Source organism: Amborella trichopoda, chromosome 10 (assembly GCF_054954075.1).
Source record: "Amborella trichopoda isolate Santa Cruz 75 chromosome 10, AtrichopodaSantaCruz75HAP2 v2.0, whole genome shotgun sequence".
NCBI classification, from domain to species: Eukaryota; Viridiplantae; Streptophyta; class Magnoliopsida; order Amborellales; family Amborellaceae; genus Amborella; species Amborella trichopoda.
In genome coordinates, this window is record NC_142345.1 from 42,472,582 (window position 1) to 42,487,251 (window position 14,670).

The window sequence follows — 14,670 nt, forward strand, 5'->3', positions numbered from 1 at the left end:
CGTAAAAAATATTTAAAAATATATTACAAATCAAATTTCTTATTTTTGGAATTTTATTTGCATTTTTTTGAATTCTTTTTTTTAAAATACGGGCTGATCACCCTGCGTTTACCTGTTAGATCGCCCTGTTTTTTAAACATTGGTCATCACCTTCTCTTTTAATTACTGATGATGTAATCCTTCCATTGTAATTCTCTTTTATTAATAAATTTGTTAACATTTATCCAAAAAAAAAATTGTGAGTGATTACAAGTACATCTATACATGCCCTTCTTCCATCCCCTAATCCCAAAGTGCCCCATTATTTCATATGGTTTTCTCCAAAGGTACTCCCATCTTATTAATTGTATTCACATTAATTGAAATACGAGTCCAGCTAATATAAACATTTCGATGCCTTCTGTTTTTCTAATGGGCAAGCTTTCTATGTTTCTCTACAGCATAGAAGTTCTATAATCTCCATTATCCAACCGTCCATTTTGAATGGAGGGCTAAGATAGCCTCAATCACAATGTCACATCTCTACACTATTTTATGTTTAATTTTTTTCTATAACTATTTTGACACCAAATTTTGGACGTCTATTCTTCTATTAAACTCACACTAGCGAAAAATATAAAAAAATATTTTCAATAAAATAATATGACCAAAATACCCTTGAAAATTTCAAGAGGTATGTTGGTCATTATATTTTATCGAAAAATTAATTTTAATATTTTTTTTATAGGTGCGCCCAAATGAGAAGATGGCACGTACCAAATTTCATATTCATACAATTTGTATAAAAAAAAGCTAAAAATAAAATACTTTCCGACGTTGAATCTAAGATCAAACAGTGAACGACTCTCTTTGTCAAAATTGGGCAGCTGGATGGTAAGTAGGGAGAGAATAGAACTTCTACGTTGTAAAGAAAACCCTTCCCTTTTCTAATACCAAATCCTCACTGTTTTTGCTTGTAAAATATTGTTTGCATTTAACAATGTTCCGGTATTTTGGGTTTTGGTAGCTGTGCACGCTCCGAAGTCTTCGAGCGTGTTTGTAGATGGTAAATGAGAATGAATTATTTAGAATGGGGACTGAGAAATGGTGGAAACTAAATCCATTATATATAAGTGATTGATACTAATTATCTTTGTTACACACAATTGCTGCTATCAAAGTTGAGGGCAGCAACAAGGATAGGGGTAAAGCAACGATTTCGATCCTCTTTGATGACTGAGGCAAAGAGAGCAAGTAGTGATGGATGATAGGCAGGGAGAAGTTTAGAGGTTTGACAGTATCAAGGATAATACAAGGATGCTCCGGTGGTTCATGGTGTTTATACATAAATTCATTCATTGCTCTTTATGAAAAACCTTATTTGGAATGTGAATGTGAGTGTTAATGTGAGTGTGAGCGGAGGTACGCAGAAAGTAAGAAGTTTTGATATTGATGAGGCGACATAAGCCTAAAATTATTATGTTACAAGAAACTAAACTCCTCAAGCCTACTGTAATTAGTGTTAGGGATGATGATGGTGGTCCGTGTATGGGTTTTAGATGGGTCCCTACTTTGAATGCCTTGAAAGGAAGCCTTTTTTTTTATAGAAATTTCGTTTTTGGCTCTTTTTTAACCAAGGAGGGAATTTTTAACATGATCGATCCATTGGCCTAATGAGATTTCTACAAAAAATTCCAATCAACTCGAATATGATATGCTTTAACAATTTTATAATGCAAAATTTACTTGGGCTGATAATTGATGTAACAATTGGATTATGAGCAAGATATATTGGTTTTTTATCTCCCATAGTTTGGAAAGTTCTTTTCCTTTACTTGTGTCAATGCTTTAACCAAATTGTCAATGCTTTAACCAAATTATCCTCTGATCATATGCCAATACTATTACAAAGAACCAAATTATCCTCTGATCATATGCCAATACCATTACAAAGAAATTCATCCTCTGATCATATGCCAATACTATTACAAAGAACCAAATTATCCTCTGATCATATGCCAATACTATTACAAAGAAATTCATTGAGAGGGCCAAAACCATTTCCAATGGAGAGAGCTTGCTGTTATCCTCATATGCCATTACTATTACAAAGAAGTTAAAAACACCTGGAATAATACAATAATGTATGAATGGTTTGGATATCAAGTGCATAAAAAATTAATTAATATTAAGCATAGATTGTTGCCACGGAAAAAGGTAAATAATTTTTCAATTAAAAAAAAGTTGGACGACACTCTCGTCTAGATTTAATTTAAAAATATCCATTCAAAATCATGGATACGCCTCTAATGAGGAGAACAATGAAAAACGAGATTGTTGTTTGTGCTGAATAAAAATCTAAAGTTAATAAGAGATCTATTGGAAGCAACGATCTAGAGTTAAATGGCTGTAAGAGGATATGCTAATACTAAATTCTTTCATGCAATAGCAAATTCAAAAAGAAAAAAGCTTTTGAAGTAGGGGAAAATTAATTTGTCAAGTATTTTCAAAAAATTTTACGAGCGAGATGTCTTTGCAGGTTACCTTTCAAATGTTTATCTAGCAACATGGTACATGATTTGGAAAAAATGGAACAAAAAAGGAATAAAAAGAGGCAGTTTTTGCTTTAAGCTTCTTGAGCCATATGGCTTTCCCCTTAATTTCTTTCAGAAATTTAATTTTAGAATACTGAGAAGATGGATCTTTTATTGATGGCGACGGATTTTTTACAAGTCACCAAACCCACATGGATGCCGGTTTTGAATATTTTTCTCTACAAAATTAGCACTGCCCTTTATTACAAGGCTGAAATAGCCTTAAGATCTTTCTTGAAAGGGCCACTTTTACTGCCATGCCATAGGAAGGCACAAATCTGTCCTAAAGGAGCAAGCGACTCAAAGGCCACTTTCATTGCCATAGATAAATAGATAGGGAGAGAGACCCCATAATAACTATGCCACACACACACACACAGACCTAAGTCATGGTAATGGGGACACCACCATTCTCTTTTTCATCTCTCATCACCTGCAAAGAGTATTAACAATGCATCAAATGAATATGTGTAAGAGAGAGAGAGAGAGAGAGAGAGAGAGAGAGAGATGTCTGCTCACTTTCTCATTCTTCTCAGCTACTGTTGCTGCTGATGAAGCCGCTTTACTCAACCCTCTCCTCTCAAGCTCATTCAAAAACCCATCTAAAGCATCACTGCTAATCCTGTACGGTGTGTGAACAGGACCTGGAAACGAATGATTGACTACTTCTTCTCTAAACTCTGATAGAGCTCTACTTATCTCAGCACCCACGCGTCCATATTGTTTACAAAACTTGGGAGTCACCTGAAGATCAACCATGAAAAATCCTTTTTAGTGCCAACAAGTGCAAAGAACCAAGAATATACTCTCTCTTTACGTACCATAGCATGGTGAGGGTGTTGGAGCATGCCAAGCAAATCATGGTAAACCAAGACCTAAGAAAGGTCAACTGTCAGAATCTTCATAGTCAAATAAAAATTGAGGGGAAGCCATAACCAAAATTAATCTTATGAGAGAGAGATAGAGAGAGAGAGAGAGAGAGATAGAGAGAGAGAGAGAGAGAGAAGCATCTAAAATCACAGAAGTCTAAACCATTATGTAAGACTTTCCCATGTTTTAGTCGTCACGAAACAATGAAATCCACCACTTGTCAAAAAAAACTAACAGTTTCCCTATGTTGTTTTTCCTTTGATAAATAACCCAACGAGTTAACAAATGAGTTTTCAATAGGAATTTATGATCAGAACCTTATAAAGATGAGCTAGACAGCATACAAACCATGATGGACCTCACCTGCAGTTGGTTACAAAATGTCCAGTTCATTCTCTAATTCTCACGCCTAGCAGAAAGTGAATTCACTAAATGCTCTCTCTCTCTCTCTCTTACACACACACACAAAGGAATGATCTTCAAAGTATCTTTCTCGAGAGTAGCTACTGTACTCACCCTTTTGTGGCATCCTCTTGTGTGTGTGTTTTGTTAAAATTTCCCACTTTTTTAAATGCAAAATCTTTCTTTCATACTCAATTTAGGTACAGCATAAGGATTGAGATGCCAAAGTAGAAAGCAAGTTAGAGAACAGAGGTTTACATCTTCAATATCGACATCTCTAACAATCTGCAACAGACCAAATTGATAAACTGAATAGCTCATTCAGCAACTACTTAGGCATAGGCTTCAACCAAAGATATTTATATCATCCAATCAAAATTGTGAACACACACTTGAGTGTAAAAACTGAAGAGCTAGGGCACCTAGGTACCACTTTGAGGTGAGGCTCCAAAAGAGCTACGGTACCTTTGATATTTCCCAAACATGAGGATTAGGTGGGAGAAAAGAACCTTTTGGTTTGGTTAGCCATAAAATGTTATGCTTACATGAGATTAGGGCCTAATTTCAATAGAAGTGAAAAGATCATAAACTCTACTTCATACAAAAAAAAAAAGTAACTATATAGAAGTAAAGAGATTCAATATGGGTCGTTCGCTGACACTGTAGCTATTAACCCGTGGGCTGACATAATCGATTCCGATATATATATATAGCCATCCTACCATTGCCATCAAATTGTGCAGAAAAAACATAATATCCCATGCAACTTGGATATGAACAATTAAAATTTGAGTAAATAACAAAGCACTGCCTACTTTTAATATCATATTTCAGTATAGAGACTAGGCAATTTTGCAATGCCTAATATCATACAGTAAATATTTATATGGAAGAAAGGAACTCCATGATGCTAATGAACCTAATCGATTATGAATAATGTCTAACTACACTTAAAATACTCCATGATGCTAATGAACCTAATCGATTATAACATCTAATATCTAACTACACTTAAAATGAAAACATTGAATGCTCTTGGTCAACAGAATCTTGCTCTGCTTTAATACCCCTTGTTACATGGAAGACCTCATCAAAGTAACTACCATGCTATTTCATTCATTTCGTGTAGAGACTAAATCAAGTGAATATCTTAAAAATTGAAGGGCATTAAATACATACACAATACTCATTAAAAGAAAAGACTCAAATATAGGTCAAATTGCATACTGGTCTGATAAAAAAGCAGATCAAAAGAAATTCAAAGAGAGCAGACCTGGCCACTACAGAAAGGCCCAGCTCCAATGCCTATGGTGGGGATTCGAAGGGCAGAAGTCGTAGCAGCTGCAACAGGCGAGGGCACACATTCCAACACAACTGCAAAACATCCTGCTTCCTGTAGAGCAAGTGCAGTCTCCACAATCTGTATACGAAATGTGTGTATTAGATCAAAAGAAAACAACCTAAAGAAGTTCAAAAGAAAAAAGAAGGAATAAAACAACATTGCATAGAGATATAAATGTCTCTTTTTTGGGAATACAGAAACAAAGCAGTACAGGAAAATAGAAAATTGTTAATAAAGACGATCAAAGAAGAAACCTTCATTGCACTTTCAGCATCTCTGCCCTGAGGCCTGAAACCACCAAGAACACTGATTGCTTGAGGGGTAAGTCCTACATGACCCATGACAGCAATTCCAGCCTCTACTATTGATTTTGCAGCAGCAACCTTGAATGGAGCTCCACCTTCTAATTTAATGGCATCCATCCCACCTTCCTTCAATATCCTAACTGCAGTTTCAACTGCCTGCCCATAATTCAGAGAGGTAACTTCTCCTCAGTATATACCCAATTGCAGCTAAAAGAAATTTAGACATGCCCTCCCCCCCCTTGGCATATGCCCAATTGCCCATTTTAGCTAGAAGCAAAAATAAGCCACATGCCAAATACAAAACTTTCTTTGTAAGTAAGAGCGATTATTGTTTGAGACAAATGATTTTTCTAAAGAATCACACAGAACCCACATACCAATACAAAAAACCCATTGATTTTTATTTTTTATTTTATAATATCTTTGTTTCAACTCTGGCATGGCGGGTCCCAAGTCGTGTCATGCCCGTCCCAAGCCCTGAGAAAGGAGGAAGGTTGTGTTAGATAGGTAACCAGCAACAAAACTTTGCCACATTTTTTCATGAATCTTGAACCAATGTTAAGCCAACCCCAAATGGTTCGAATAAGGATCGGACGATGTTGATGATTTTTTATCTTAGTTTCAGGGGCTAAGTAGGAAGACCATTTTAAGAAATTAAACGTATACACATACAGGGGAAGTCCCCCATTGAAGTAGAAGATATCCATATCCCACAGGCTACGAAACCCAATCTCTATTTGAGCAGGACATGATAGTATAAAAAATTAGATCAACATCCCAATACAAAAGAAACCCTAATTTACTTTATTTAGCTTCGTCTTGTAGTGATGAAATCTAAATGCACACAGTGGCAGTCCTAGGTGAAATACAAAAACAGAAGAATAAGCCATAAAGTAGTTTTTGGAAGAATGAAGAAAAAGGAAAATTACAGTAAAATCATCCACTCCCTAAACATATAACATAACACATAATCATATTCTATCGAGAGGATTGTTGAAACCATATCACTCTAAAACCAAAGATCCATGCTTTAGAATGTAATAAACAAAGAAGAATTCACAGCAAATAATTTACTTAAGAAGGCAAAATGCAAGGAGTATCACCAGAACAGAGGAATTTCAGGAAGAAATTACCTCCATAGGGGAATTGCATGAAAGTAATTACCTGAACAGAGCTTGCCTCATAGCTTCCAAAAGGAAGATCACCGACAAGGAGAGGACGCTTGGCCCCTCGAGCCACAGCACGACAGTGTACAAGCATCTCCTCCAAGCTAATTGGCAAGGTCGTATCATGCCCATGAACAACCATCGCTTCCCAAAAGAAATGGAAAATAATCAAATAATAAATCAATGAATAAGGTCAAAATAAATTAACGGCATCACTGGAAATGAAAAAATCAACAACTTTTTCCTTTATTTCATACTATTTTCTTCTTGGGGTTTTTTGGGTTTTTTTTTTTTTTTTGGGGGGGAGAGATGCAAGTGGTTGCTTTTTGTTCTATAAATGGGCCCAGAGATTAAACATACATACCAAACGAATGATTTCAAATGACACAAGAAGGCAGGAAAGATGAAGATTAATGAGTTTTTTTTTTTAAGCAACCAGAATGTTGGTAAAATGGTTAGTTTTGGCATATAGACTACAGAGAACAGTATCCAAAACAATAAAATAAAATGAATGTCCTTTTTCTAATAATATAAGTTATAAAATGTTTTTTTTTCACCCTTCGTTGGAAGTTGCTAATAGCTGTGCTTTTAAATGGGTACCACGAAATCCCCAACCAAACATTAAAAGAAGGGAAAGTTTATATAAGGTTGCCACCTTAAAATGTAGAATCACATATGCACCTCAAAAATATATCGGAAATGTTGTTTTAATGTTGAAAAACCCTCTAATCGATCATATCGACATTGAGATATATGAATATGAAAAAAACGTTTTTGAATCCCAAAAATAATGCATCTTGCAACACATTATCTAGACCATCCATTTTCAATATTTTCATATATTTATAGATTTTCTAATTAGATATGAAAATAGATTTTAAGATAATCCTAAGAAATTTTTACAACAAAATTCAATGTTATGATAAAATTTTGAGGTGTGCCTTTATTGGATTGGTTAAGGTTGTAACCTTATAGAAACGGCATCGTTAAAAGAAAGGTAAATACAAAATTCAAAAACAGCAGAACTTTTTTCTTCTTATTGCATCATTATCAGACGCACAAGGTTTTCTGTTTTATGTCGAAGTAGTTGCAAAATGTCTATAAATGGTTACCAGCCAAATAGAAGGCATTATAAAATGTTGGAAATGAAAAATTCGATAAAAGAAGAATCCTTTCCCTTCTCCTTTCACCATAATCAGTGGCACAATTCTTATTTTTGGGAAATTGTGTACTTCTAGAAGCTCTGACCAAAGATAAAAACACCCAAAAATGCCAACGGCGATAAAAATTTGCAATGAATTCAGATGCTCCAGAAAGAAAATAATGGCATGAAATATGCATCAAATTCAGAAATTTTCCCTTATTTTGTCTAACAATTAATGGAACAACTTTCTTTTCTTCCAGTCTAAATGGGCACCCCCAGATTCTCCAACAAAGAGAATATACTAATGGATATGCAAAATGAAACTTCTCCCTTATTTTCTAGAATCATCAACTACATATTTTATTCTTTCTTAATGCTTATATTTCTACATGCTTAATCTTAAAATCTCCACCCAGAGGGAAAACGCATCAAAAACGCTAATTAACATGAAAATGTAACAAATAACCAGAACTTTCCCTTATTTTTAAGAATCATAAATTACACATATATATTCTCTTATAAACAGATACCAACTTACACAAATGGAAGTGAAAATAAATAAATAAATCAAAACTTCTCCTTATATTTTATCACTGACAGTCGGTTGTTTCTTGTTTTTGGGTATATGAGTACCTGCAGAATCACCAACCAGACAAATATCAATTCCCGCTTGATCGAGGTGAACAGCTGATGGGTAATCATAAGCAGTGACCATGGTGATAGGCTCCCCCTTCTTATGCTTCAGCCCCAAATTCTTTAGGGTTACTCTCTGCGATGAAATTTGAGGCGAAGGCCCTCCATATAAGGTATTCTCAGGCAAATTGCTCATCATGCATCTGGTATTGCACCCGGAAAACGGTAAAGAAATTCTATTGAAAAGAGCAGATGTTGCCATGGAGAAGATGCGGCGAGAACAACTTGCAGAGGTGAAGACAGGCATTATGGGTTATTAATCCACCCTGTAAACGCATACAGATGACGACAATCAGAGAGCTAGAGTTTTGAATGCCATAAACGGCGGAGGAAAGGAAGCGAGCACAAAGCCCTGATATATAATTCTATGATACTATCTTCGACAGACAGAGAGAGAGGTTGATGGGTACCTGATTTCAAAAAAAAAAAAAAAAAAAAAGATTCAAAAAAAGAAAGGGTGACGGGTACCTGAGTTTATGCAATACCTTTGAGATAGAGAGAGAGAATCTGAACTAATGAAATATCAAACTAGAGAGAGAGGAGCCTAGAATACCTGAAATAATGCAGAAACCCAAACAAAAATGACAGATACAAGTCTGAAATAATGCATATTCTCAAAGAACATGATAGAGCGAAAGACTCACCTTAAACCCTGAAAGCATTTAGATTATACAAATGAAGACCGTACAATGAAAACATCCCTTTAAACTCTACTTCGGGGAATATCTCCGTTGTCACCACACGTGATTTATGAATACGGTCCTCATCTTTAGAGAGCGCCAGACAAATCTTTTATTTATTTTGATAGGGCCCGCAGTCCTAGGAAAAGTAGTTGGACAGGGCTGCATTATTAAAAGTAATAAAATAATAATAATAATAATAATAATTTAAAAAAAAAACCCTGTATTTTTAGAATCTCATACTCCATCATAAGTTTGAAGGAAAATTTTTCTTAACTTTAGAGGATAGGGTAATAAGAAAGTAACTAAAATTGTAGTAATAAGATTTTAGAGAATAGAGTAATGAACAATTAACCAAAATTGTAGGAATGAGATTTTAGAGAAAAAATGATATACCCACGTAAATAATATACCCACGTGAATTATAGAAAGTACATTAGATCATGCTCAAATATCTTCAAATGGATAAGATGTATGGACATAAGAAAAAAATAGATTTCAAGTTTTAAAAATAGTGTATTTTGTAATGCATTTTTGAACGATCAACTTTCAAGCTATTTTTAAAGCTTTAAATTTTATAAATAAAATAAAAATATATTTTAAGGTTATCACAAAGATTTAAAGTATTGAAACCACATTTCTCTACACAATTAAAAAGTAGGTTTTAATTTGATTGTTTAGAGCCTTGGCTCTATACAAACCACACCCTTTCTTAAATAGATGGACTCTCCACACACCAATATTTTCATGATAATCTTTTTCTTTTTCTTTTTCTTTACGATAGAGACAAAATTAGAAGTTTTAGGAAGAATTTTTTTATAGTTTCTCTCTCTATTTGGCTATTCTCTATTTGTACACGTGGGTATCTTTTCTTTGGTTTGATATGTTTCCTTTTTTTGGAAAAATGTGGTTTAATATATGTCTCTATCCCCTAAAATCTCTAACTCAATCTCTATCTATTCCCTAATAACAGTTAAACCCTAATCTCTATCTATTTTCTAACTCACGCACCAAATTTCCTTATGTGCACATGACCTCCTATGTGTTTTAGATAATTATTATCATGTGCATGATAATATGGTAGCCATATGGAAGGTTCCTATTAATATATAAATAATTATTAATAGGAAACATGAAAAAAAGAAATTTAAAAAATAGACAGTGGTGTTCAGTCTTGACATAATAACAGTATCTATTTTTTTATATATTTTTAGTTATATTACTTTAATATTGAAAAAAAAAAATGATCATCTCTCTAAAAGACTCTCTATCCATAAAGTTCTCTCCTAAAAATTCCCTGCTCTTTAATTTTCTCTTTAGATAAAAATATATCCTACAATCTCTATAATAATAGGGTTTTTTTCTTATTTTGTCGATAATATCTCAACACTAGCTTAATAATGTAGTATCGTATAGATAAATCCTAAGCCTGATAGAAATCTCATCTTTAGCTAGAAAGATACAACAAGTTGTTAAAGCGACAACTATGAGGAGCTCGTACCTATTTCACGTTGCCTATATACCTATATTGGATCCACGACATGCATCACGTCTGGATCGATCCAAATAGTTGATCTAGAAAATATTAAAATAAAATATAAATTAAAATAATATTTTATGAGATGGAGATTTAAGGAAACATAAAAAATCTTTAGATGAGCTAAAAAAAGGTTAAAAATGTAAAAAGGAGATTGGGAATTTTTTTTTCTTTTTTTGGCTGCGACTGGGAAAAAAACTGGGTGGCACCGATACCATCCCAAAACCGGCTCAATCCCGACCAATTCTCATCCAAATCAGTAATTGAGATGGAAAATCATCGGTTTTAAAACACAGACTTATTTGAGCACAATTGCTTCCCATAATTTTTAGAGTAATCTATATAGGTATCCTCCAAAGTCCCCATTATTTAATAAGCATCAAATTTTTCATTTAATCGCGTCTTTACTCAATTAGTTCATAATTTCAAAATTTTCATTTAAGATTTATAATATCTCCTATATTTATCAGAAACAAAAGATATCCCACGTTCTATATATCCGTTTCATTTGCTAATCCCTTTTTTTCAGGTGAAATTTTGGGAGTGGATCAAAACAGAGAAATCGTTATCCCAAGAGATAAGAAAACCTTCCTCTTTCATGGTCTCCCAACAATAAAAGGGAAAGGGTTTTCAGTTTCTTTATAATTCTTTCTCTCCAAACCCTCACCTAACCTCTTGCTCAAGTTTAAGTTTCGAGTTTCAACAGCAGTGCCCACCCAACCAGAAGATTTGTGACAGTAAGCTTAACTTAATCATATTCTTCCTTTATTTTTTTAAATCTTCTTATGATCTTCTCTGTAGAGAAAGAAAAGGTCATTTATTATTTTTATTTGTTAAAATCTTCTTTTGATCTTCTCTGTAGAGAAAGAAAAGGGTTTATGTAGGCTTGCTTTGTTTTGAATCAGTTGTAACCAGTTCAAGAAAAGATGGATCCATACCACGTATTTCTGTACGCACATGCTCGAGGGACTTTCAGTAGCCAAGAATCATCAGAAATTTGCAACAGAGATAACCAGAAAGAGCAATGTTTAGCTGGGAATGGGAAATTTCATAGCGAAAAAGCTCCATCTTCTTCTACGAGAAGTTATTCATTTCTTAGCCAAAGAGGTCTACCAACTTTTTTTGCTTCTTCTTCATTCTACGAGTGTTGATCATGACACCGTCTTCCTCTGGTGCTTATTCAACCTGATGATCTTCTGAGGGCGCTCGCTCATTCTGCCACCTTCTTCTTCTACTACGACAAGTTCTTCGATTCTGCTTCGTCTACGAGAAGTTCTGAGAACTAGGAAATGGACCTTTAGATCGACTTCATGATAGAATTTGCTAGAAAAATCGATTCTTCTTCTTCTTTTTAGTTGAGTTGGTGTTTGGTCTATGATCGTATCTTTTTTTTTATGAATATATTCAATTTTCTTTCTTTTATTTTGGTATTTTTTCAATGAAGAGTATATACAAACTTTCAGGAAATCCATCCATCCATAGCCCTTGCATCTAATATATTTCTTTTTACAAGACCATTTTATTGCGATGGAAGGTGAATGAGAAAACTAACCCAATTTTCTTATTTGTTTTGTTTGGAGTTGAGGGTGTCTTAATGTTTTAAGGACTTTTGATATTTAATGCTTTTTATGCTTCATAAAATTTATATGCTTCCCTTTATCCGACCGAATCCCCTAAAATTTATATGCTTCCCCTATCCAACCGAAACTTATATGCTTCCCCGATCCAACCATTCAATCACATCTCTACTATACTATTTTGACACTTGATTGGTTGAGATGGCCCCAATCACATCTACACCAAATTTAATTTTGGACGTTCACACTATTTTATTTATAATATTTGTTATTTTTACATCAAATTTTGAGCATCTATTTTCATAAATTTGTACCGGTAAAAAAAAAAAATATATATTATCAATAAAATAGAATAAAATGATCAAAACACCCATAAAAAATATTTTGGTTATTATATTTTATCAAAAAATTCTTTTTAATATTTAGGATATCATATTCACATAAACAGTAAAAATATTTTGATTGTTAGGCCTTCCCGAGAGAGGATTTCGTAATCTCTATCTTAGAGAGAGAAAGCGGTGTGAAGAGCAAGAAGTACAGTAATTGATTTGTTAGAGCTTGAGAGTAATTTGTAATTGTAATTGAGTAGTTTTTTCTATATTTGAGAAGGGAGCTTAAGAGCAATTGAGTATTTGTCAATATTGGAGAAGGGAAAGCGGGTGATTTTTTGTTTTTTGTTTTTTGTTTTCCGATCGCTTCTCCTAGCACCCATCACTGTAATCCTGAAACACCCCCAAAACCTCCATTAAAACCGCCTCTCAAGACATCCCACTTCTGAAATCTCTGAAACCTACTCTGAAATCCACTCTAAAATATCCGAAACCTGCTCTGTCTCCTGGAACCCGCCAGAAAATCCCCTTAACATGCAGGAAACATCCTTGAAATTGCTGGAAAATATTTCTCCGGTTGTCTGCTACACTCTTGTTTTTTCTATTTCTTGTTTTCGTTGTAACTTTCCCTTCTCTGTGCCTCAACCCTATATCTAAACTCTTCGTTCCCTTTCAAGTAAAATACCTTCTTACACTTGTGCAAGTCGATGGAACTTTTTGATGCAAGCTCCTTTACAAAAACTTTTGACAGACAAACCTATTTGGGTAACGGACAATCAACTTGTGATAAACTGACCTTTTTTTTTTATCTATTATTTAATAAAAAAATAAAAAATCATATTCGCTCTATCATGGTTATGAATGATCGAATCTATTGCTGTGATGCTCAATCATGTTTGTTCTTGTATGCGAGTTGCTTAACTGGTCTCAAATTGACCATCAGTACCTAGATCACCATCGGAAACAAGTTTATCAGACTTTTTTTAGGCCCTTTCGAGTTATTTCAACTCTCTACTGATTAATCAAAAGTCTTTATCCGCCATTGGTCGAGCATGTTTTTGATCCTACCGTTCTGAGCTTTGAATGTAAGATCGAATTGTGCTTGTTGATCAAGCAAGGTTGTGCTTGTTGATCAAGCAATTTGAATTAGTGCACTTAAAGATCCAACTAATCGATTTTGAAAATTATTGTTATCCAAACTCCAATTGCTCCCTCTCATATTAATATTCAGTTTGAGTGGTAAGGAAAGTGTATGTAATCTACCGGATTAACATAGAAGGTGTACATTGTAATAAGTAGGTTAATCAATTTGAGGAGTGGTAAGGAAAGTGTATGTAATCTACCAGGTTAACATGGACGATGTATATTGTAATAAGTAGGTTAACATGGAAGGAAGGTGTATATTGTAATAAGTAGGTGAACATGGAAGGAAGGTGTATATTATAATAAGTAAGTTAACACGGAAGGTGCATATTGTAATAAGTAGGTTAACATGGAAGGAATGTGCATATTCTAATAAGTAGGTTAACATTGAAGGAAGATGTATATTATAATAAGTAGGTTAACATGGAAGGTTTATATTGTATAAGTGTCTTATGGTAAGTCTAGGCATAGTATACGTTTTATAATAAGTCTGGGTATAGTATAAGTGTTTGTGATTTATTTTTATTGTTATCATCTGTATTTGACTATATAAGACAAGTTTTTATATTCATATTGATTAATTGATGCAGATAGTCGCTTCAGAGAAACTTGAAACTCTTACATAAAATAGCCTATCTCAAATTAATATACCCTGGATTAGTATTTGAACAAACTGGCCAAGTCAAACCGGAATTGGCGGGTTACCTAAAACCGCCTATAGGTGGGTTCGATTAACCCCGGTTTTGGTGATAAGTTCTCAAGTTCAAAAGAAATTCACAAAAAAATATTAAAAATCTCAAAAAATAAGAAATTTGTTTGTAATGTATTTTTATACATTTTCTATCATTTTTGCAAATATTAGAAAGTATTTTAGCCACAAATACTTATTTTTACATTTTCCTTCTTTTT

At 33.8% G+C, this 14,670-nt stretch overlaps 1 protein-coding gene across 2 annotated transcripts; it reads right to left on the reverse strand.

Annotated features, from left to right (window-relative positions):
• Positions 1-1,846: 1,846 nt before the first annotated feature.
• Positions 1,847-8,724, reverse strand: LOC18447606 (3-methyl-2-oxobutanoate hydroxymethyltransferase 2, mitochondrial). 2 transcript variants are annotated; one of them, XM_088849086.1, is made up of 9 exons: positions 8,436-8,724; positions 6,657-6,802; positions 5,870-5,969; positions 5,442-5,648; positions 5,119-5,265; positions 3,395-3,448; positions 3,093-3,317; positions 2,956-3,006; positions 1,847-2,105 (listed from the first exon to the last, which is right to left on the reverse strand). In XM_088849086.1, the coding sequence occupies exons 4-8, from the start codon at positions 5,607-5,609 to the stop codon at positions 2,956-2,958; spliced, it is 645 nt and encodes a 214-aa protein (XP_088705212.1). In that variant the 5' UTR covers positions 5,610-5,648; positions 5,870-5,969; positions 6,657-6,802; positions 8,436-8,724; the 3' UTR covers positions 1,847-2,105. The 2 variants fall into 2 exon arrangements, with proteins under 2 accessions (XP_088705212.1, XP_011628267.2); XM_011629965.3 differs by lacking the exon at positions 5,870-5,969.
• Positions 8,725-14,670: the final 5,946 nt, after the last annotated feature.